Below are 25,284 nucleotides of genomic sequence, written 5' to 3' on the forward strand. Positions count from 1 at the left end.
AGATGGCATAATACAGTTAAAATACAAAATAAAGCTCTTTATTTACTGATTTTTACTCACACATTAGCAGGGGGTAACCCAGCCCCCTGATCCTAGCTGGCACCACAAAGTCTGAGATACTTACTTATTCTTACTCACACATTAGCAGGGGGTAACCCAGCCCCCTGATCCTAGCTGGCACCACAAAGTCTGAGATATTATATCCGATGTTAAGCATCAGGATTTAATATATTCTCTAGATTAGATTTAACGCAATTTCAAGTTAACAAAAGTTACATCAATCTGTGATTTCCCAAATTACTTGCTGTTGCATTATTCATGTAGTTCACCTATCTTTTTAACAGGACAGGATACACAGGATAAAAAAGTGATAACCCCCTGCTGTGTATTCAGGCTAAAACGATGTGCTTGTCACCCACGAGCACATTAGGATGGGATTTCAGTTCTTCAGAAGGTTCAAAAACAAATTTCCTCCAACACGACATATGTCCTCAGAAGTCAATACATTTCCAATACAGAAATGAATGCATTTGCAATGATATAGCTGGGCCCACTGCGCCACTAAGTAAAATAAATGTATACAATAAGTTATTTCTAAGTGTTCCAGCCACAAGGACCGATAAACAATAGTTAGATGTGCTAGTGATCATCCAGAAGTACAGATGTTATACATGTACAATATGTCACACCTGGACCCAGGGCTCCATGTGGTTACACACCCCTAAGCTGTGTGAGCACTGCTTAGCATAAATCTCCAAGAGTGGTCACAGCAGTTGGCTGCAGTTTATGGGGTACTTAACGTGAGGAAAGTAAAGACGCCTTCACACGTATTACAGCATAGTACATAGTATCAACTATACAGTGCAGTAGTGTATATACATTGCGGTGCAGTACTATACACATTGCAGTGCCGTAATGCGTATATATTGAAGTGCAGTAATAAATATATATATATATATATATATATATATATATATATATATATATATATATATATATACACACACACACACACATTGCAGTGCAGTAGTATATATGAATTGCAGTGCTGTAGTATACACATTGCAGTGCCGTATTATATATATTGCAGTGCAGTTCAGTAGTGTGTGTGTGTGTATGTATATATATATATATATATATATATATATATATATATATACACATACACACACACACACATTGCAGTGCAGTATTATATATATATATATATATATATATATATATATATATATATATATATATATATAGCAGTGCAGTACAGTAGTACACACATTGCAGTACATTAGTATATACACATTGCAGTGCAGTAGAGTGGTATATATAGATTGAGTACAGTCGTATACACATTGCAGTGCAGTAGTATATACACATTGCATTGCAGTGCAGTAGAGTGGTATATATACATTGCAGTACAGTAGTATACAAATTGCAGTACAGTAGAGTAGTATATATATATATATATATATATATATATATATATATATATATATACACACACACACACACACACACACACACACACACAAAATGCAGTACATTAGTATATACACATTGCAGTGCAGTATTACATATACATTTAAGTGCAGTACAGTAGTGTTTATACATGGCAGTGCAGTGCAGTAGTATATACATTGTAGTATACATACAATGCAGTGCAGTATATATATATACACACATACATTGAAGTGCCGTACAGTAGTATATAAACATTACAATGCAGCAGTGTGTATACATTGCAGTGCAGCAATGTATATACATTGAAGTGCAGTAATGTATATACATTGCAGTGCAGTAGTGTATACACATCGCAGTACAATACAGTACTGTATGCACATTGCAGTGTAGCACAGTACTGTATACAAATTGCAGTGTAGCACAGTAGTATATATACATTGCAGTGTAGCACAGTACTGTATACACATTGCAGTGTAGAACAGTACTGTATACACATTGCAGTGTAGTACATATACATTGAAGTACAGCAGTATATGTACATTGCAGTGCAGTATACATATTGCAGTGTAGTACAATAGTATGCACATTTTACTGCAGTACAGTAGTGTATATACATTGTAGTGCAGTACAGTAGTGTATATACATTGCAGTGCAGTACTGTATACATATTGTAGTGCAGTACAGTAGTATATATACATTGCAGTGTAGTACTGTATACAAATTGCAGCGTAGCACAGTAATATATATACATTGCAGTACTGTATACACATTGCAGTGTAGTACAGCACTGTATACACATTGCAGTGTAGTAAAGTAGTATATATACATTGCAGTGCAGTATACATATTGCAGTGTAATACAATAGTATGCACATTTTAGTGCAGTACAGTAGTGTATATACATTGTAGTGCAGTACAGTAGTGTATATACATTGCAGTATACATATTGTAGTGCAGTACAGTAGTATATATACATTGCAGTGAAATACAGTACTGTATACAAACTGCAGTGTAGTACAGTACTGTATACACATTGCAGTGTAGTACAGTACTGTATACACATTGCAGTGTAGTACAGTAGTATATATACACATTGAAGTACAGTAGTATACATATTGCAGTGTAGTACAATAGTATGCACATTTTAGTGCAGTACAGTAGTGTATATACATTGCAGTACTGTATACATATTGTAGTGCAGTACAGTAGTATACACATATCAGTGCAATAGTATAGATACATTGCAGTACAGTAGTGTATACACATTACAGTGCAGTACAGCATACACATTGCAGTGCAGTAGTGTCTACACATTGCAGTGCAGTAGTGTATACACATTGCAGTGCAGTGTACTCATTACAGGGTAGCGCAGTATACACATTGCAGTAGTGTATACACATTGCAGTATACACAGTACAGTGCAGTACACACACACACACACACACACACACACACACATTGGTACACTGTACACAGACCCCTCCCCAGCAGTACAGTATACATACTGCAGTAGAGTACAGTATACGTATTACAGTACACACACACTGCAGTACAGTACACACAGACATTGGTGCACGCTGTACACAGACCCGTCCCCAGCAGTAGAGTACAGTATACATATTACAGTACAGTATAGACACATTTCAGTACAGTACACACACATTGCAGTATACACACACACATTGCAGTACAGTATACACACACACACACTGCAGTGCAGTACAGTACACACACACACACACACACACATTGGTGCACTGTACACAGACCCCTCCCCAGCAGTGCAGTACAGTACACACACTGGTGCACTGTACACAGACCCCTCCCCAGCAGTACAGTACACACACACACACACACTGGTGCACTGTACACAGAACCCTCCCCAGCAGTAGAGTACAGTATACATATTACAGTACAGTATACACACACACATTGCAGTACAGTATACACACACACACACACTCACTGGTGCACTGTACACAGACCCCTCCCCAGCAGTAGAGTACAGTATACATATTACAGTACAGCACAGTACACACACACACACACACACACACACACACACATTGCAGTACAGTATAGTACAGTACACACATTGCAGTACAGTATAGTACAGTACACACACACACACTGGTGCACTGTACACAGACCCCTTCCCCAGCAGTAGAGTACAGTATACATATTACAGTACAGCACAGTACACACACACACATTGGTGCACTGTACACAGACCCCTCCCCAGCAGTACAGTAGTATATACATTGCAGTATAGTAGTATACATACAGTACACACACACACACATTGGTGCACTGTACACAGACCCCTCCCCAGCAGTACAGTAGTATATACATTGCAGTATAGTAGTATACATACAGTACACACACACATACATTGGTGCACTGTACACAGACCCCTCCCCAGCAGTAGAGTACAGTATACATATTACAGTACAGTACACACATTGCAGTACAATACAGTACACACATACACATTGCAGTACAGTACAGTACACACACACATTGGTGCACTGTACACAGACCCCTCCCCAGCAGTACAGTATACATATTACAGTACAGTATACACAGTACAGTACACACTGGTGCACTGTACACAGACCCCTCCCCAGCAGTAGAGTACAGTATACATATTACAGTACAGTACACACACAGTACAGTACAGTACACACACACATTGGTGCACTGTACACAGATCCCTCTCCAGCAGTACAGTACAGTATACATATTACAGTACAGTATACACAGTACAGCACAGTACACACTGGTGCACTGTACACAGACCCCTCCCCAGCAGTAAAGTACAGTATACATATTACAGTACAGTATACACACACACATTGCAGTACAGCACAGCACAGTACACTACACACACACATTGCAGTACAGCACACACACACACATTGCAGTACAGTACACACACAGTACAGTACACACACTGCAGTACAGTACACACACACACACATTGCAGTACAGTACACACATTGCAGTACAGTATAGTACAGTACACACACATTGCAGTACAGTACACACACATTGCAGTACAGTACAGTACAGTACACACACATTGCAGTACAGTATAGTACAGTACACACACATTGCAGTACAGTACACACACATTGCAGTACAGTATAGTATAGTACAGTACACACACATTGGTGCACTGTACACAGACCCCTCCCCAGCAGTAAAGTACAGTATACATATTACAGTACAGTATACACAGTACAGCACAGTACACACTGGTGCACTGTACACAGACCCCTCCCCAGCAGTAAAGTACAGTATACATATTACAGTATAGTACACACACACACATTGCAGTACAGCACAGTACAGTACACACACACATTGCAGTACAGTACAGTATAGCACAGTACAGTACACACACACACATTGGTGCACTGTACACAGACCCCTCCCCAGCAGCTGTCACAGGATCCCTGGGGAATGCTGCGCGTCCACCTAACCTGCGCTGTGACGCCGCCCCCAGTCACAGCCTACCCTGCTGGCCGCCAGAGCTCGGCTTTCTTTTGTTATCCTGCGGGAGCAGCGGATGGGGGAGGGAGCGCTGCGCTGTGATTGGCTGAGCCGGCCGCCCGTCACTTTCCCGTTGGCCCCGCCCGGAGCCTCTCGCCCGGCTCGTTCCAATGTCTCAGTGAGCGGCGGAGACAGAGCGGGGAGCTGACCGGGATCACCACAGCGGCTCCGCTCCGGGATGTGAGTGTGGCCCCGAGCCATGGGGGAGGACCCCTAGTCTGACCCGCCGCACTGCGCCGCCTCACCCCGCCCCCATCATGTCGGGGAAGGAGAACCCGTGTAAGAAGTTCCAGGCCAATATCTTCAACAAGAGCAAATGTCAGAACTGCTTCAAGCCCCGGGAGTCCCATCTGCTGTCCGACGAGGACCTCAACCAGGTGAGAGAGCTCCCAGCGCCCCCCAGCTCCAGGGCGCCCCCTAGTGGCCGCAGTGCGCATGTCCTGTCTATGGAGGGGGTGAGATGGTCCGTTACACTGGTTACTATGTGCTGCTATATGGGGGCCCTCCTCTACTCCTCACTACTGCTGGTATATGGGGGTCATACCCCCTCCTCTACCCCCTGGTACTATATGGGGGTCATACCCCCTCCTCTACCCCCTGGTACTATATGGGGGTCATAACCCCTCCTCTACCCCCTGGTACTATATGGGGGTCATACTCCTCCTCTACCCCTCACTATGTGCTGTTATATGGGGATCATACCCCCTCCTCTACCCCTCACTACCTGCTGGTATATGGGGGTCATACCCCCTCCTCTACCCCTCAATATGTGCTATATGGGGGTCATATCCCCTCCTCTACCCCTCAATATGTGCTGGTATATGGGGGTCATACCCCTCCTCTACCTCCCACTATGTGCTGCTATATGGGGGTCATACCCCATCACTATCTGCTGCTATATGGGGATTATACCCCCCTCCTGTACCCATCACTATCTGCTGCTATATGGGGGTCATACCCCCCTCCTCTACCCCTCAATATGTGCTGGTATATGGGGGTCATACCCCTCCTCTACCTCCCACTATGTGCTGCTATATGGGGGTCATACCCCATCACTATCTGCTGCTATATGGGGGTTATACCCCCCTCCTGTACCCATCACTATCTGCTGCTATATGGGGGTCATACCCCCCTCCTGTACCCATCACTATCTGCTGCTATATGGGGGTCATACCCCCTCCTCTACCCCTCAATATGTGCTATATGGGGGTCATATCCCCTCCTCTACCCCTCAATATGTGCTGGTATATGGGGGTCATACCCCTCCTCTACCTCCCACTATGTGCTGCTATATGGGGGTCATACCCCATCACTATCTGCTGCTATATGGGGATTATACCCCCCTCCTGTACCCATCACTATCTGCTGCTATATGGGGGTCATACCCCCCTCCTCTACCCCTCAATATGTGCTGGTATATGGGGGTCATACCCCTCCTCTACCTCCCACTATGTGCTGCTATATGGGGGTCATACCCCATCACTATCTGCTGCTATATGGGGGTTATACCCCCCTCCTGTACCCATCACTATCTGCTGCTATATGGGGGTCATTCCCCCCTCCTGTACCCATCACTATCTGCTGCTATATGGGGGTCATATCCCCTCCTATACCCATCACTATGTGCTGCTATATGGGGGTCATACCCCCTCCTCTACATGGGGGAAGACCTGACCTCTTCTACCCCATACTGCACAGGGTTTAAGATTTGGGGGTGACATGTCCCCCTTATCACTATGGGCTGCAGTCTGGATTGGGTATGGAGATGACAAGTCCTCTTCTAACCCTTACTGGCTGCACTAGAGTTTAGTTATGGGGGTGACGTTGGATCTCCCAGCCCTTACTGAGTCCACTTGGGTGTAGGTATAGGGTAACATTGTCTTTATTAACTTCGCTGGCTGCACTTATAGACACGAGCACCCACCTGTACCCAGGGTTACAGGTGCCCTGTAATACCATCTGTGGCATTCAGGTCAAATCCATCCCCTCAGCTCCTTTCTCCATCTGCAACTGTGTGCTTAATTGTATTAAATATTCATGATCTTGCATGCTTTATAGTGAATGAGCGCTCCTATAACAGCCCCGCCGAGGAAACCTCATCGTTTTCATATATAGATTTACATATAACTTGTAACATAATAGGTATTTTGTTTATTTCTATTCCTCTCATAACATTGTTTGTTTACCCTAATACATGGCTCTTCTGGCAGATGGGATACTCAATACTTACAATTCCCTTTCAAAGGATACTATATATTCTGATAGAATGTGTTTTCTTTTTATTTAATATTCTCATTGTGCTATTAAATTATTTTTCCCAACATTATTGGTATAGATTTGGCACACACTTACTATTTTGGTTGCTGGGCCCTGCGCTCAAGAAGGTTGTAAACGCAAGTGGGCCTGTGTTATAGGCCTGTTTTGTTTTGCCCCTCGTCCGTGGACGCTGTTGCCCTCCCGCCTGCAGCGGTGGAGGGGTTAATCGGCCAGCGTTCGGTTTGGACAGCAGCTCTCTCACGGTTTATGGATAGCACTTAGCAGTGGAAATTGCATATTTCCTGAATGTGCTGTACTTGAAGCAGAATTCCGGAGCCTCGGAGCTGCCGTGGAGACTGGAAGTGTAATGGGAAGATTCCTCAACATTTCCACTGCTCGCTCCCTGTATGAAGGGAATAAAGACGGCTGCACCAAGCTCCCCTTCCCAGCCAGCAGCGAATGCCCCCAATTCATTAGAGATGCCTCATCCGTTCCAGCCAATAATTTACATGGCCTCTGCTGGTATATTTGATGCTGAATTATAGGCCTGACTCTCATGAAGTGTATAGTGTCCTTGATATATTGTGAATCGTAACGTGCCAGCATTCCTTGATTGTCAGATTAGCTTTGTTTACACAGGAAATACATTAGTATCTCACTGGAGGCTGCCATATTTCTTTATAACAGTGTTGACTTAACAATATCTCTAAAAATGGGCAGCATTTGTTAGATCCACATGTAGCAGTTTAACAAACAAAAACACAATTTTGTTTAATTCTTACATTATTAAAAGCAAGAGTAATCTTTGAAACAGGGTTGACTTTGCTCTTGACCAGAATTATTAATTTGCCCAGAACTACGGTGACGGGTCGCCATCTTTCTCCTCTAGCTGCTACAATGGCTGCTAAACCTGTCGCCGTTGCCTCATTTGCGTAAAGGCCACCGGCTTTAGGGAGAGGGTGACGGCACGGTCAAATGGAGCGTGCTTCGACTACAATTATGTTTTGCTTCATACTGTATATTCTTAATCAAGCATTTCTTTAAAAAAAAACCAAATAAATATATGTAGCAAGACAGGAATTATTCAACACACGCGAGTTCATTGCCGGTAGACAGCTTGACTGCAGGGGAAAAATGCCTTACAAGGCCAGTATTATAAAGTTTCACATGCAAAGTTGCATTTTCCGTAGTTTAGTATACAAAGCATCTAAGAAGCCTGTTTAGCGCAAAAGTATTCTGTAGTTTTTTTTTAAAGTTGATGGCATATGATTTAAAAAAACAAAAAAAAGTCAGGAAATAATTAACAATGACAGTTTTGATTTATATATGGGTTAGTAATCAGTTCTTATAGCATTACACCCCTAGGGGGTATATTTACTAAACTCTGGTTTGAAAAAATGGAGATGTTGCCTATAGCAACCAATCAGATTCTGTCTGTCATTTATTTAGTGTCCAACTTGCGGCCCTCCAGGTCTTGTGAAACTACAAGCCCCAGCATGCTTTCCCGGTAGACAACCAGTTGATAGCTCTAAGGGCATGCTGGGACTTGTAGTTTCACAACACCTGGAGGGCCGCAGGTTGGACAGGACTGATTTAGTGCATTCTACAAAATGACAGATGGAATCTGATTGGTTGCTATAGACAACATCTCCACTTTTTCAAACCCGCAGTTTAGTAAATATACCCCCTAGAGTTCTTGAGTTATGCTTTCCCCAGAAAATAATTTTTTTATTTTTTTTATCCCATCATCGATTAGTGTGAGGTAAATGTAATTGAGACGTGTCTCTATCACACTTTGCACCTCCTGCCCTGACTGACAGCTCTTTCCTGAGGCGTAATGTGCCCCCACAAGTTTCATCCTGAATTCTCGCACCTGAACTGCCTTGGGGATCTGTAATAAGCACAAGAAGAGCGTTCGACCCCCTTTACGTCGTGTGTGGAAAGCTGTTTTTGTTGGTCTCCAATCCTTTTATAATATCTTTTTTAACAATGGCAATGTTTTATAGATTTAATAAATGACATGATGTTATGGCAAACCGTCCTGGCAGAATTAATTGTTGAATGTCCCTCGATAATGTCTACCCATTGCCTGAATACAGTGGAGGCAGCCATTTTGAGAGTTTAACATTAAAATGCAGCCTGTCCATTCGCCAACAAATTTTGACATCGGTGAAGGCAGTTTCTGACTTTGAAAATCATTTTTTATTAAAATACTTCCTTTACCAGTAATAGTACTTTGCTGTAAGTCACCACACTGTGCCACTAATATGCTGTCCAAAATGTTTGTACTGTAAACCTCACTTTTGATTTAAGACCTATCGGTACATTAATTTTAAAAAATAAAATATATTCTCGTTAATTTTAACACAAACCTTGAGTTTAAAAAAAAATAATAATCAAATGTGTCTTTAAGACTTCGTTAGGGTCAACAACCAGGATCTAGACCTTAATTTCAATGGAATCTTCTTACACGATCCGCTTTGTTTTTCTTTCCTTTTTCCTGCGGAATCTCGTTACCAGTCTTTGATCTCCACAATTATTTTGGGAACGCCTGTGTTGTTGCTGCCTCTTTATGCTATGTGGGAGGATGCATAGCGTTCATGTTTATGTTTTGAAGTGACTTTGATACTGTTTGGAATATGGTGGCTTTCCAGCTGTTGTAGAACTACATGTCTCAGCATGGAGGAGGAGGCGAAGCTGGATACTATATTGGTTGGGGACTGAGGGCTGGTAATTCCATAGGGGGAGAATAAATGGAGAAGAATGTTTAGGCTTTGGCCTGTATAATTCTTCCTCTCGGTTCCCAGTTTTTACATAAAACTGTTGTCAAGTGTATTTTTTCGGGCGTAACTAGCAGCTTTTTTTGTATTGTAGATTTAGAGCATAAATTGTAAAAGTGGACATAAGATTTATTTTTGAGGAATGTTTGAGGGGGTTTGGAATGAAACGGGACGAAAACTCCCGTTCTATAAATCTGGTCCTGTTAATACACATTGTATATGAGACCATCTTGCTGTGTTTGCTGCAGGATTTAGAAGGCCAATATGTAATCGGCACAATGGAAGAGGCCACGGTACACATAACGTGTCATTGAGCTCCCGCAGAGCCCTGCCAAAACATGAAATACTATACAGAGCAGCACAATTAATCCTGTGCATTATTATCCTTTATGAAGGGCCAAGAAATTCTGCACAGTGTTGGAACAACCCGCTGTCAATTCACACGGATGCCGCAGCCAGTCTATAAGCCCTTACCATATTTAAAAGCAACGGAATAGATCCAATATGCTCAGAAGTCTAGAGAAGCGTCTCTCTGCTTTTCTTTGACCTTTTTTGGAGTTGAGAAGTTTGTGTAGGAGACTCCGTTTTGCAACTGTGCTCACTGAAATCTCTGGAACCTACGCAGGAGAGGAGACGAGTGGGCCGTACAGTTGCGCGTTGACGGTCTTCTCAAACTTCTCTGGGTTCCTGTGTGGGCCCAGGCTTGTGACCTAACGTAATCCACTCTAGTGATGTAACCAGTAATCTGGATGCTTTGATGGTTCCCTGCCAAGTGACTCACTTAGGGAATGTTGGCTCTTGGCTCCACGCTGGGCGGTTTGTTCAGCCGCAATGGGTTAAGTGCCTTTTAATGTTTAACTCCTTTGCTGCTGGAAAGGTCCAAGAGGACTGAATTAATGCCTGATGTTTTAAGCCACCTCCTATAAAAGGTTGACAGTCCCGTCTGCCAAATGATGGACTGTCCTGTTTTTGTTTTGTTTTTTTGTTTTCTTTTTTACAGAAAATCTTTAAATTGGATTGTTTATCTTCTTATATGTTTCCTACTGCTAATACACCTGGTTCCATATAATTGTTTTTCTGTGCAATAGAAAGTGTGACGTAAAAATATAGGATCCTTAAGTAAGACGGGTAAATCGGATGACAACGATGAGCGTGGGTGGGGGGAAGGTTATTGTGGAGAGAAGTCTTGTCCTGGGGTTTGTTTGCCGCTGGAAGTGATAATATGCCAGTGGGTTAAATTCAGAGTAGGGAGTAGGGTTGTCTGTGAGGCCTACAACAAGAGGATGATTTTTCTTTTCTATGTCAATGATCTATTCTGAGCATCTCTCCTGGTTTTAAAGAGGCACCAGTCACTTGCTCACAGGGAACCAGTCGTTTTTGTTGGATGATTCCATATACAAGTAAATGCAGCCTGAAGGTTCACCGGTAGCCAGAGATCTCACTGCGGCATTTGAACGACCGATAATTACGATGCGTAATTAATCATAAGACTTGGTGAATGGAAAGGCTGCATTCTCTTAATTTGCTTTGCGTGTAGGTGACAAAAGCTCTTGTAATCCAGGTATCTCGCTCGACCTTTACTTTACCTGCCAAATGTATCCAAAATATTTGTGAAATATTATTGAAATGAAACCAATCCCCAAAAAGTAGCACTTTGTTTGAAAAGCCCAAACCCTGCAACTTTAAGATGGTTGTTGTATACAGCCTTGAGAGCGCTTCTCTTGTCCAGAAAGCTTGGGCCCCCTCATTCACTTCCAGAATCTGGAACACCACGGCTAAAATAATACTAATTAAAATTTAGGAATTATCTGCTTTGCTACTCCAGTCCTCCTTAATCTATTTAGCAGCGCTCTTCACAGTGACTGACGCTGAAGGATTTAGTGATCCTGACAGTAACACAGCAGCAGCATTAATTTACTTTTTCCCTTTCTTGGTTTTCGAAACTTCCTGGATAATGGGTTTCCGGATGACAGATCTTTTGACTGTACTGAAAATGACATGTACTAACTAGTTTTACAGTCCACTATGTCCCTTGAGTAGCATTATCCAGCTGTTATATTAGCTGATTCATTCATACTTACCTGCCCATCAGTGTAACCCTTCCCAGTTAATCCCACGGATTGAACATCCCTGTTTGAACTATATGAATGTGATAGTTGTTGTACGGTGCACTTTGCTCGAGCCTCCAGACGGCCCTGTATACTCACGAGAGATCATATGACGGTGGCAAGGACGGAGCGGCATCTGATGGGGGTAGGGGGAGGACGGGACAAACCAACTCGATGCTTCGCAGAAGGGGAGAGCTATCCTTGGCGTGTGGTTGAAATTATATTGGATGTAGACAATGGCAGAAAACTGGTAAATGAATATTGCACAAACAGTGGTTTTGTAAAAATAAGTGTCGTTTTCCATTGGAGAGGTGGTGATGTTGCTCCGTAATTCCTCCCCCAATTATCTAGATGGTTTAGAGCCTAGCTGTATACACTAAGGGCAAACTGGGTCCCAGTGAGTATTCGTTGTCAGGAGACTGTAATGGAGATGGAAAGCAAAAGCACACAGTTACTTTGTTTAAGCTAATTACCTAAGCTTCAGTTATTCATGTTCCCCAACTAAACGTCCTCTGTAGAAACCGGAGACACTTTCTACAGTATGTTGCACATTTATTATGTGAATCTGTGTCCTGCCAGGGGGAATATTCAAGTTGGCTTTTATAATGGAGATACTTTGCATTGGTTCAATCATAAAACATTTGTGTTTTAAAGGAACATTGGCAGAAAAACTGAGTATCATTTCTATTTAAACATACTAGAGAACCTGGGATCGGGACAACATTGGTGTAAAATCGGTGACGTGTAAACGTCCCAATTTCTAGTACAATAAGGGAAAAACACACAAGGCCGTTTGCGATTGATTACATTGGTTTATTACCTATACATGGTGGACTTTTTGTGAAAAATCATAGCTGTATTGTAAAATATAATGCTACCTTAAGAAAAACAATCTAACATTCCCCTGTCTGAGAAAATACATTGAGTCTTATATATGGTGTACACAGTATTTTGTGTGATATAAAAACATGGATTATCAACACAACCAGAAAAACACCACTCTCCATAACTGACAATACAAACACTGTATCTGGATAAATGATATGGTGTAACCTGAGGATAATGCTCGATCATAGATATGAGACACTGAGTATAGAAATATAGAATACTTTTGCCAGTGGCAGCTCTATGGGAAGGAGATAGACTTGTTATGCTCCCCGCCACTGTAGCTTTGTGTATAGTAATAAATTGTTCATTTCATAAAGTCATCTCTGCCATGGGATGTGATTGTGGCCATGTACTTTATGCTCACACTGCAGTTTTGTCTGAGTCTCATAGGACATGGATGCGGTGCCATGAGAGGTGATGGATAGATGAATGTTGTTCCACTTAGAAGTACGCAGCAATCTTCCTACGTTAGTTAGTCTGGAACCTTGCATCAATCTTTGCTGCTGGGGGACCCTGCTCCTTCCACTATATAACTCCCAGTCTGTGTCTTCCTGCTGCCTCCATTCCCCTCCTCACATCATGTCACTGCCCCTGTCACATACAGCCCTGTCCTCACTGACACATCACTTATCTCCTGATATACTCTGTGCTGCTGGGGGACCCTGCTCCTTCCACTATATAACTCCCAGTCTGTGTCTTCCTGCTGCCTCCATTCCCCTCCTCAAATAATGTCACTGCCCCTGTCACATGCAGCCCTGTCCTCACTGACAGTCAATACGAGTTGATGATTTCCTGAAATATTATGTGCTGCTGTGGTCCTTCCGATCTGATTGTCTAATAGCCTGTGCACATAATGGATGAGCAAGACATAATTATGTTGAGACCCTTTTCAAACACACCTTCCAAATGTCACCCCATTTTAGTAAAATCTACGGGTGTCCTAGTGTATTTCTAAGGTTTATTTTGCTTGTAGTGAACGAACGTTGACGGTTTTTGAAGGCCACAATGCTGTTTTAGGTCAGAGTGACGGATCCGCTGTAGAAGTTCCTTGGTGCGTAGTGCGCAGGCCATGTTATGTACAGCGTCATTGTTCTACTGGTCAGGTCATGGTCTTCGATGACGGCCCTCTTGGCACAGAGATTAATTGTACATTGATTTTTGTACGTTGCCCTGACTCCTAATCTGTGCAGTGGAAGGAAGCGTCTCTTACAACATGCATAGAAAGCTTGTTCCGCACATGAGGTCACCTCCAGATACACCGCTCCAGCACTGTTTATCGCCTGTTTATCCAAGTGAAATGAATCCGTGTGCTGGGATATGTGGTAGAGGTGTTTACATCCCCAGACTCCCAGACGTGTGCAGCTGAACCTGTCTCTGTCCATCATACTCCGCACACAGGGATTTCCTCTCTGTTTGTTTTCGTGCACGTTTTACCTTCCTATCTGCGGCCAGACAGCTGCCCTCTGACTTTATCAGGACTCCCAGACAGAAAGGGACAGCTGGAAATGCCGTCCTGCTCTTACAGTAAATAGTCCGCTTTTAGCGCGTTATAAGGTTACCGAAAAATGTCATTTGAGAGTGTATAAGTGGAAAAAGACGGAGACTGAAAGGCGAAATGAAGCCTGTATATAAGCAACTTGTAAAAATAAGACTTTATGCCATCAATAATTAAATTGAATGTCTACCTAAAACTAAAAATCACCTGGGGTCTAGCGTTCAGGATATGCAGTGGGTCCCCCGGAGTCTTGTATATCCCCCGAATCTGCACCCCAAACATCCCAGCTGTGTTGTGTGATCGTCCGACTCCCCTTGCTCCTGCAGACCCAAACTTTCTTTTACTCTCAATTTGTTTTTTTAATTGTCTTTCGCTGCATGCATGGAGCAGCCCCCAGAGGAGAGACCAGCTAGAAAATGATTAATGCAGCTTGAAACGTATGTTATCAGCTAGTGGTATTGGATTGAGCTGTGTACGGGCGGTGGGAGAACTCTATATAAAGCGCTATGTTCTCCTGTTTGTGGTATTTGCTTAGAACACCCATTGATTTATTGTTAATATTAATGAAAGCTATCCAGTTTGGGTGAAATAGAGTTCGGCTTTTAAGCTACCATTTGTCTGTTTTGTATCTGTTATTAATTTAATAGGGGAGGACTCCTGCAGCTGAGGCGTCGCCTCACATTGGATTTAGCAGCTCAAAATACTAATTGTGTTCTGTGTGCATCCTCATGTCTAGTGTGTAGGTGTCCAGAATGCTATTGTTCAGAAAGATTTACTATGATTGTCATTTATGTAGCGCCAATCATATTGCGCAGCGCTGTAGGGAGGATATGAAATCATTCATCTCTCTCTGTCCTGTTGGAGCGTATGTTCCAGTGCTCCCTACCACACACAGACTAGGGAACGCTACTGTCAGCAGCCAGTTAACCTACCAGCATGGACTGTGGGAGGAAACCGGAGAGAACCTACAAACTCCGCGTACATAGAGTGCAAACTCCACGATTAGTTTATCGGCCGCAAGTTTTCTCACTTTCACCGAGTGGGGCTCAGCACCAAAACTGAGCAAGGGAGAGGCTGACGGGTGTTAACTAGTAAACCAGCCACTCCTAAAGGGCAGGACATAGATTTAAGTTCATTAATATTGCTCACAACGTAGGTTTTTATGTTTTCTAAATATAGCACCACTGATTTTGCAATCATGATTATTGACAAATTGACCTGTACGTTTCAGAACCTTGTCTGAATGGACGTTCTGAGATCCTGTGTTCTCCCAGGGACTTTTATCTGTGCATAGACCAGATTTTGTGTGAAATGAACGCCCAGAAGCTGCTCCGAATATGGGTTATTTCCTAAAACAATCATCGGGGAATTGTCTTGATCTCTTCTCTAAAATTGTACCAAGCTCCTCCATCGTTGACATGAACAGTTTAGAATGCAGCTAGGAGCCCTTTCATCTAAGCATAGTTTACATTTTCAGGTGTCTGGAGCCTTTGAATAATGCTATTAATATAATTATTCTCTTGTGTCGTAGTGGGCAGTCCTATCGTCTCATTTGTAGTTCTAGCTCTACAGGTGGATTTTATATTGGTAAAATCATCTTTAATAATGACAATAAGAGGTGTTCATACAGCAATGAAACAAACGCTAATACTACACAAAGGTTCCCTGCAGTATACTGGATATGCAACATTTTATTCTCTTTAATGTAGTTTATCTCTGTCATATAACCGGAGCAGGCCAGGAATGCAATAATCTATATTTTAAAACGTACCTGTTATACACACTGTGTCCTGAACCAATACTCCTGAGTGTTTACTTTGTGCCTCAGCGATTAGCCAGTCACTAGTTCCTGGTACATTGATAATCTGAATGTTGGTTCAGGACACAACTAGCTGCCATCAGTGTATTTATATGACAGGTACAGTTGTATACAAATCACTTTGTGCTTGTACTGCTGTTTATCGTAGTTTCTTTTCTTTCTTTTGACATTTATTGTCTTTCGGTTTTGACATTTTTATATCCTCGTCTTCCCTGCCTGCTTTTCTATCCACCATTATATACCGTCCGTGAGCACATTCTGGAGATTATTATAAATAAAGCAATTCCTAATGACCTGCGATGAGAATTATACTATAGACCAGAGGTCTCTGTCCTCAAGAGCTACCAACAGGTCATGTTTTCAGGATTCCTTTAATCGCACCCATGTGAGATTGTCTGAGTCAGTAATTGTATCACCTGTTTCTACAGGCGGAAATCCTGAAAACATGATCTGTTGGTTTGAGCTCCTCTGCTGTAGTCTGAATCTGATGTCTTTGTATAAAAGCTTAAAGTACAGTTGTTATTTTTTTCTATTCTGTCCCAGTAAAGCGTCTGACATGTAAAATGTCCTCTTATAGGGAGCATTATGTTAATAAGGGATTGTCACCGTGACTTGATGTTTTCAGCACAAAACTACCAGTGTCACGTGGACGATACCCACATGTTGCCTGGAGAGTTCCCATTGTAAAGTAACACCAGGTAGGTTAGGGAGACAAGTGACAAAAGAACTCTAATGCCTTTAAGGATCAGTCTTATCTAGAACACATTCTACAGACTCCTTAGTTTAGTGTCTTACTTCATTTCCTCTTCCATTCCGTTCACCATAACAGCTGTAAACACACGCACAGCGCTATCTGATGGGGGAAAAGCAAGATGTTCCCTTGACTATGACACACTATGTAATCTAGTGCTGGTAGTCACCTCTGGAAATCTTATAGAAGGAGGTATTTGAATAGGAAATCTTCGTTTGGTGGCATGGTGGTTAGCATTGCTGCCTGACAACACTGGGTCCTTCGGTCCAAATCCCACCAGGGTGCTGTCTGCAGGGAGCTACTGTATTCTTCCTTTGGTCCAGAAATGTACAAGTCAGTTACTTTTGCACAAATCGGCCCTAAGGTTTGTGTTCCTGTGGGAGGGAACATAGATTGTAAGCTCCTTTGGAACAGGAGTGCACTATATAAAGAATCCTTTCGGTAGCACACAGGTTCATTGGATGGATTTTGAAGCTAATATGAATATATCTAATAAGACACAAGAACATGAAAGGTCTATTATCTGTCTGGCAACGAGGACACATACATATTTGCAGGAGAAAATTCAGGTTTATTTTGTTCCTTGTAGCCCTGTTATTGCTAGTAAATGACGCCCACGATGTTATGTATCCTCAGAGTGACAGCAGCCAGCAATATTGGAACTTAACATTTATTTCCATAACATGATTACAGCTTTTATTGATCTTAATAGCAGTAAGCGGTAATAAGAGCTGGTATTCCTTGTCACTGGGAAGGAGCCGTCTCGCCAGCTGACACGTTCAGACGATCCAAACATTCTCTTTTAGAACACTGTGATTTTCCTGCAGTGTTCTGAAGGTATAGAATTCTGCCATAGTGAGATATGGGAAGCCCTGTTCTCCTGCCCCGCTTTCAAGCGCTCCTTTATCGGAACCTGTAAAACTTTCACAATGTCAGTTTTCTAGATCTAAAAGGCCAGTACACCTTCTAAGATGACCTCGGGCCTGAGGTTCTATACTAATCTCATAATAAACGGAACAACAAAGTCCTGCGTTAATGAGCAGATAATATTTAGGCTTTTTCTTCTCTTCAATGTCAAGTAACTGGTTGCTGAATGTGACGGTGATTGTGAAAGATAACTCATCTCATGTATGGTAACTTTAAAACTCGCCAATTATATCTACCTAACAAATTCTTAATCTGGGTACACACTTATGCAATCTTCAGATGCAATTTTTGTAACGATTGAAAGTCCGGATGCTGATTCATGTGTACACACCTACACGTTTTACCTTCAGATCTGTGATCTTCATCTCTCATAACCATCTGCTGAAAAGATTGTGAGTCTGTACACTCTACAGATATCTGCCTATGCTGCTGGGGGTGAGTGCGTGCACACTTCCACATTTCCCCGACATCGTTGATTGTGATTTTTAGGAAGTTAATAAAACCAAATCAACAGATGCACTGTGTGGTTAAGATATGATCGTGGGAGTGTACACACTCCTGCAATCTCTGACCAAACGGTTGTGAATCGTTTGAGCTGCACAATAATTGCATAGGTGTGTACCCAACTTAATCTGCGCCTCTGCTTCAGAGAATGTGCAGATTTATCAGTAAATTTTTTACTGTCTTTACTACTGTTATGCTAGTGAATGAGCAGCGTTCTGTAGGCTAAAGTACATAGGAAGCTGAACTGACTCGTGACACCAATGTCACCAATTGCTCTTTCTGTGGAGGGAAATATACAGAACTTTGAGATCTCTCCCTTTACTTATACCCCATTCATACTGCACCAAAATCCCGGGTTTTTACCGGGGCGAGCTCAAACGACCCGGGTCTTGGTGCAGTATGAATGGTACAAGTCAAAAATCCCGGGTCTAAAAACCCGGGTCTTCAACCCGGGATTTATCGAGGGGTAATTCCCGGGTCGGACCCGGGTTGCCTGCACTATGAATGGTGCAACCTGGGTTTTTCAACCCGGGTTGCACAGAAAACAAGCTGATTGGCTGTCTGCCTGTCTCTGGAGGATTTGGAATTAGGCATTTCTCATTCATTTTATGCTTGCCAAAAAGAGGCCATTAATTTTCCATCTAGAAGTCTAGTCTTTTGGGGTAATCAATGAAATATGCAATGCCTAGCTTTAAAAGTTCCTACAACCTTCCCTTAAATATGTTTCCCAGTCTCTTTATGCCTTTCAGAAAGCCCTCCTAGACTAGTACGACTAAATATATAAGCCAATTGAAGGTATCCTTTATTCATTATTGTATTAATATATTGTGTATCACCATTTTTCAGCCAATGAAAACTGCTCTGGTGATGACTCCCACAAATTGCCAGGGCACAGACTTGTGCAGTATGAATGGGGTCAACCCGGGAAATTCCCGGGTCCGAGGTGCAGTATGAATGGTGTTTCTGAGCTGGAACGCTCCGAGCCCCGGCAAAAACCTGGCTTGAAAAACCCGGGATATTGTCGGGGCGGCAGTATGAAAGCGGTATTATTCACCAGCTTTCAGTTTTGCATAGAACTGCTAATCTAATAATAATTCACCAAAAATTGTACTGTTTTCATCTTTGTCCTCTCAGGATGTATGGATGAAGTAGTAGCTATTATAATTTTATAATGTAGACTTAAGATTGTCTTTGGGATATCACGTGAAATCTATTAGGTGCAAATATTCTACACATTGAGAGTAGTGAGGATGTTGCTGGCAGTAGGACTTATTAGCATCTAATTTGCATGCCACCGTCTGAGACAAAGGAAAGCAAACATCGGATAGGAAGGGGGTAACCATTGTAGACCGCTGAACTGGTGATGTGTGAATCTTCGGCTCTGCAATTCTAATGCACTGAGGTAACTCAATGCATGTTATTAGTTTTCTATTTAGTTATAATTAACTCCTGTTACCTATGGGGGAAAAATAACCTGTCTGACCAGTGCCGTATGCCTGCCATTTAATATCGTCCTCCGCTCTTGTATTCGGACTACAAATACTATCTGTATGTATTGTGTTATTCAACGTACAGTGTATTTCGGGAATGAGGTACAAATGTTCCCGTAACATGTTGTCTGCTGAGTGTCCATGTGTATTTCCTGAGTACCTCCCTTGTATTATTGCTACATAAGGTTTAGTCATCCTGTGATAAGTGGGGATTTCTGTTCTATTAAATGTTTAAGGTTTAATTCCCAGAAATCTGAGATGGGCCCCACCACACGGGGGCCGGCCTGATGTCAACAACCGGCTCGCTCATCCCAGAGTCGGGCCCTGTACAAGTAAACTGTTTATACAGCGTGCTCCCATGGCGTATCCCTTATATAGTCATACATTGCTAGGCACAGCAGAGTGTGAGCGACGGACCCGCCATATCTATGGTATAACGTACGCTGTGGGTACCTGGTGCCCTGCGCAGTCCTCGCTGGGCACACATCTGTGATATCCTGCCCGCTGGCTCTGTGCTGCCGATTCGCTCTGAGCGCTGCTGCTTAGGATCACTTTGTCAGATCTTCCTGTTACATATAAACGAAGTCCAGCACTTCCCCCTGGCCTTTCTCTCCTTGTCACCAGCTGGCCCGTGTTGAGGTGCTTCTGTCACCCCTGATCCAGCGCAGACCACAGACAGACACTCTAAACACTGTACAGAACACGGCACAGCGGCCTGATCTGTATATACAGGTGAAATCCGCAACCTCCCAGACTGTCGGCGAGCTGCGTTATATTACTGTGTAACGGACGTCCTGCTGATAATACTACATACATGTTGTGTTACTAATACAGACACACGTGTAAAAGTGACAGAACTCGAGATAGTTGACTTTGTATTAACGTTTGCTATATGTTTATGTGCAAACTATTCTAGTATATCCTGTAGATTGTAAGCTTGCGAGCAGGGACCTCTTACCTCGCTGTATTACCCAGCATTGTTTTGTTACTGTGTTTGTTACCAATTGTAAAGCGCTACAGAATTCGCTGGCGCAATGTAAATAAATGATGATTATCAGTCGTTTCAGGCTAGGGAGAAGCAGTGTCCTTCAATGCGATGACTGGACAGGAAGCTTGCTGTGTATAGGAGAATACCCTCCCCCAATTAAAACTTTGTTTAATAGCTTCCATATTTTATTGTATCAGCAGACCTGTGTTTTAATATAACCAGTCCTCTTTAATGTTTTGTCCTGTACAGCATTTTAGTGTGGAGAGATCTTGGAACTTTAATTTTCACCCCTTTGTTTTCCTGACTTATTAATCTTATATTGCACATGTATATATTGTGTATTTGTGGTGGGCTCAATGACTGTATATTCCTTTTTATATGACTTTTTTTTCTCTTTTGGTTCTATTTCAGGCCAAGCCCATTTACGGAGGATGGCTGTTGCTGGCACCAGAAGGGACGGACTTTGACAATCCCATGCACAGATCCCGGGTAAGAGACCCTGGCCTCAACTGGTTAATACCTTCATTGCCGTATCCTGTATGATTTTAAAGTGTCATCTCCAAATAAAAGTACACACTGTGATATTGAAAGCATCTAACGGTGCTCTGTGCCCTATTACAGCTTCAGAATAGAACTTTAGTCATTTCTTATTACACAAGATACATTGGCTGTTTTCTTCTTTGTAAACCTCTAGAATGTCAGCTGAATCTACCTCCTTCCTCTCAATTGTATCCTGCCGCCTCTGGTTTTATGGAGCGCAAGGCATCTAAAGATTATCTTATTTTGTTTTTAAATCAGAATATTTAAATTCCTATTTTGACATCTATACCCCTGATGGGTGTAATGGATGGACAGCTGGATTTAAGCAGATACTTAGCGGCTTATGTGTGATGTTTCCCCTGCACCACTGTACAAAACATTTTCTATTGCATTGTATAGGTGGGGTAGAGTTTATTGTGGATAAGGATTAAGTAAAGTATCTGTGCTATTAATATCTGTCAAAGACTTGGGTATTAATGGGGAAAAAATAGAGTTGACTGCAATAGGTGCAGGGTGAATACTGCTGTTTATTGTTTTTTATTTCGTCTTCTGCTAAACCTAATTCTGTAGTATTTTGAAAGACCCGTGAAGATTGGTGAATGGACCACGGAACCTTACATTATGTCTGTTTAAAAGGTGTCCTAGCGATGTTTGCAAGTGGAGTTTTTCCAATTCACAAGCCTCCCCCACAGTCTGGTCCCTCTTCCCTTACATTGGCAGCACCTTGTGAGCCCTGGGGCGCACCAGCCACCAGGAAAGACTCAGAAGCTGCCCACGCGGAATGCGCCGTGATCTTCTGAATCTTACCCATGGGCACCACCTCTCCAGCAATCGCTGATGCTGTTCGCTGGTGCCTCCTGCGGCTGCTGTAAAGGTAGCCGCCCCAAAATTTCTAATGGTGGGACTGCTTCATGCTCTTCCAAGCTCTAATTGCATCCTTTTGTTTGTGAAAGTTGCAAGATACATAGGAAAAAGAGCGCTCAGAGCACCAAGCAGTATGTATCCACCCCTCCTCTTTGTGGATTTATTTTATGAATGGAGTGTGAGAATGTTTTTGTTATGCTCACATCTGCTTTCAATTGTGCAAGGGTTAATTTCTCCCCACCCCCGGTTTGTGATCTGGTCTTCGGCGTTTCCCATCGGAGACACTGGTTAGAGAAAGATCCCACCTCATTTAGACTCGTGTTTTTCCTGTCTCTGATCTCATCGTGTAATAACAGATTAAATATAGAAGTCTGACCAATATAAAACCCAATAATTGGAGGATTAGGCAGCATCAAACAAACACAGGAGCCAAACCTACATATCTCTTCTGAAGGCTCATTGTTTCCAAGCTAGAATCCGGGACACTGAATAAATCCCATACATAGATATCTTCTGTATGCGTTCCCATTGGCATGCAGTCAGTTAAATAGGACTTTTCTTAGTTTATCTTCTACCAATCTCAGACACTTCGTAGAAGCTGTTGTCATTCCCTAAAATAGCCGGGGGGAATATGAGACTTCTGCGTCCTGACTGAGGTTTATTAAAAGCCGCTGCCTGGAAGTACAAGAACAATATCTTCTAAGGGAAGGCGATGCGAATTGTCTGTTCATCCTTGTTAAAAGCTCAACGGTATTCATATAAACACCTTAGTGTATGTCTTACTGTACTGTAGGCCACACATTCACCGTACAAAGGAAACCGGCTTCAGAATAAGCTGCTCTATATTTTTTGTAGGTAAACTTTTGAGCAATGTTCTATTTTTACTCCTATGAGTTGTTTTTCACCATGCTGTGCAAAAACTATGGAAAACAATAGGTAGCTTCTTTCAAATTCATTGTTACCTGGCTGGGATGTCCAACGACGGAGGTAGGTTGCGCCCATTTGGGTATGGCGCCAATCACTGGGGGGATTTTATAGGACAGTTGACGAAACTGCCACTTTTGTGCGATTCCACAAATGTCGAGTCATAATACGGATTCCATTTGTGTCGTTCTGGGTATGTGAGGTGATTGACCATCCTTTTCAATGAAAGAGTCTCTGGTTTGGCCACATTATAGTTCCTGCATTTTTGAAAACTATAAATGTTTTGAAAATGACATAGACAAACATTGAGTTCCAAATACAGCAAGTATTTCAGCCGTCGCTCAGTCTCTGCCCCCTATACAATGGCGTTGTCTTGTTCCGCACATGGCCAGATGGCATCGGCTATGGATGCAGCGGCACTTATTAGCGGAATTCAGGAAACCATTCTTCTCTATGAGAAGTGAAAATGCATACTGTGACAAATCTAATACAAATAAAGAATAAGAACTGGGTCTTAACTAAATGGTTCCTTGGTTGGCAGCCTATCCCAGTTAAGTCATGGGGTCATATTTTTTTTTTGTTTTGTTTTATGCAACTAACAAAATGCATTCCCGAACGCTGCAAACAGATTTGATTCAGAGCACAATAAGTTCCTAGAAATGGCCAAAACTGAGTATTGGAACAAGAGACAACACTTGGGACCTGACTGCTGTACAAGACTCCTGGAGAGACGCACTGGATCTGTGAGCACAGTAAGACAGAGATGGAAACCCTAATTGATTCATGTTTGGAGCACTGATTACAGGGCACTACTCTGTGTTTTAAAGTATAGAAGGAAAACATTTCTTTGTTAATGACTGTGACCCTTTCACCTCCTGCTGATGGGACTTCCCCGGTCTTTTGTTTGTTCTTATCGGGCAAGAGACGTGTGCAGCAATCACCCGGCTGCCATACAAGGAGAGGACCCACCATGCTGGAAAACAGCATTTTTTTTTTTTAGTTTTTGTTTTGCAATGTTTTCGTTTTCTTTAGTTATTCCAAAAATAATGTAAATAACTTCCCCCAAAACCATCTGATTGTGTCTCCCTAGGTAGGCTGATTCCGGTCACACATGTGTTTTTGGGTTTTTTTTTGTTTTTTTTAAGCAAATTTGAATAACCTAGACTATGCTGGCCCGACCTGTACACATCAGTTACTCCACATTTGTTCAACTTTGCCGTCCAAAACCTCAAATCCACTACTGGGTGGAGTTGTTGGCCGTGTATAACTTTTTTTTTTTTTTGTTTGTTTGGCGCTTTTCATCCGGTATACTGGTTCCCCGAAGACCCCAGTTACCCCATACCTGCCCTGTACTTTAGCCATGCTCGTCTGATCCATGTGGGCACAGTTGTTGTCAGTGCCTCCCCCCCCCCCCCCCCTTCATACTTTGCTTGCACTAAGGGAAAACAACCTGGGCCGTGGGACTAGGGAACAGGAGACCAATGTTGGGACTTGGAGGTTTCGGGCACCTGGCTATTTGGGCAAACTGTATACTTAGATATAGGTAAAACACCAGATTTAATGTAAACTCCTTCCAACGCTAGATCTTTTGGGTGTAGTTTTTCCTTAATAACTTTTTTTATTTTTATTTTTTTTATTTCATTGAACCATTGTTTTATATGCAATTAAGTAAAATGTTCTGAACCACAAACAAAAGTCACAGCCAATGTATTCCTATGTGTATTTGATCCCTGAGGAACGTGAACAGCGGTGTGTAGTTACGTAGATCCATCTGGTTTAACTTTTCTTTCCTGACAGATTGTGGGTCAAGCTGTGTTTTGATCTAGTTGCAGTGAGAGAGAGAGAGATGCGCTGCCTCTAATCTGACCAGGTGATCTCCCCACTGCCGGATAAACCACAGACTGAGGTTTATTGGAGCAGAAGTTGCCTCCTGGGTAATGC

General features: G+C 42.5%; 1 protein-coding gene across 6 annotated transcripts in view; it reads left to right on the forward strand.

The window, feature by feature from the left end:
* The first annotated feature begins 5,043 nt into the window (after positions 1-5,043).
* The window catches only part of MPRIP (myosin phosphatase Rho interacting protein), an 86,522-nt gene continuing 66,281 nt past the window's right edge, over positions 5,044-25,284 (forward strand). For 3 of the 6 annotated variants that reach the window (XM_075179183.1, XM_075179182.1, XM_075179184.1), the window contains exons 1-2: positions 5,044-5,386; positions 21,427-21,504. In XM_075179183.1, coding sequence (XP_075035284.1) covers positions 5,267-5,386; positions 21,427-21,504 — 198 coding nt within the window. In that variant the 5' untranslated portion in view covers positions 5,044-5,266. The remainder of the gene's footprint in view (positions 5,387-21,426; positions 21,505-25,284) is intronic. The other 3 variants (XM_075179185.1, XM_075179186.1, XM_075179188.1) reach the window with 3 other exon arrangements.

The sequence above is a fragment of the Mixophyes fleayi genome, chromosome 7 (genome assembly GCF_038048845.1).
Source record: "Mixophyes fleayi isolate aMixFle1 chromosome 7, aMixFle1.hap1, whole genome shotgun sequence".
NCBI classification, from domain to species: Eukaryota; Metazoa; Chordata; class Amphibia; order Anura; family Limnodynastidae; genus Mixophyes; species Mixophyes fleayi.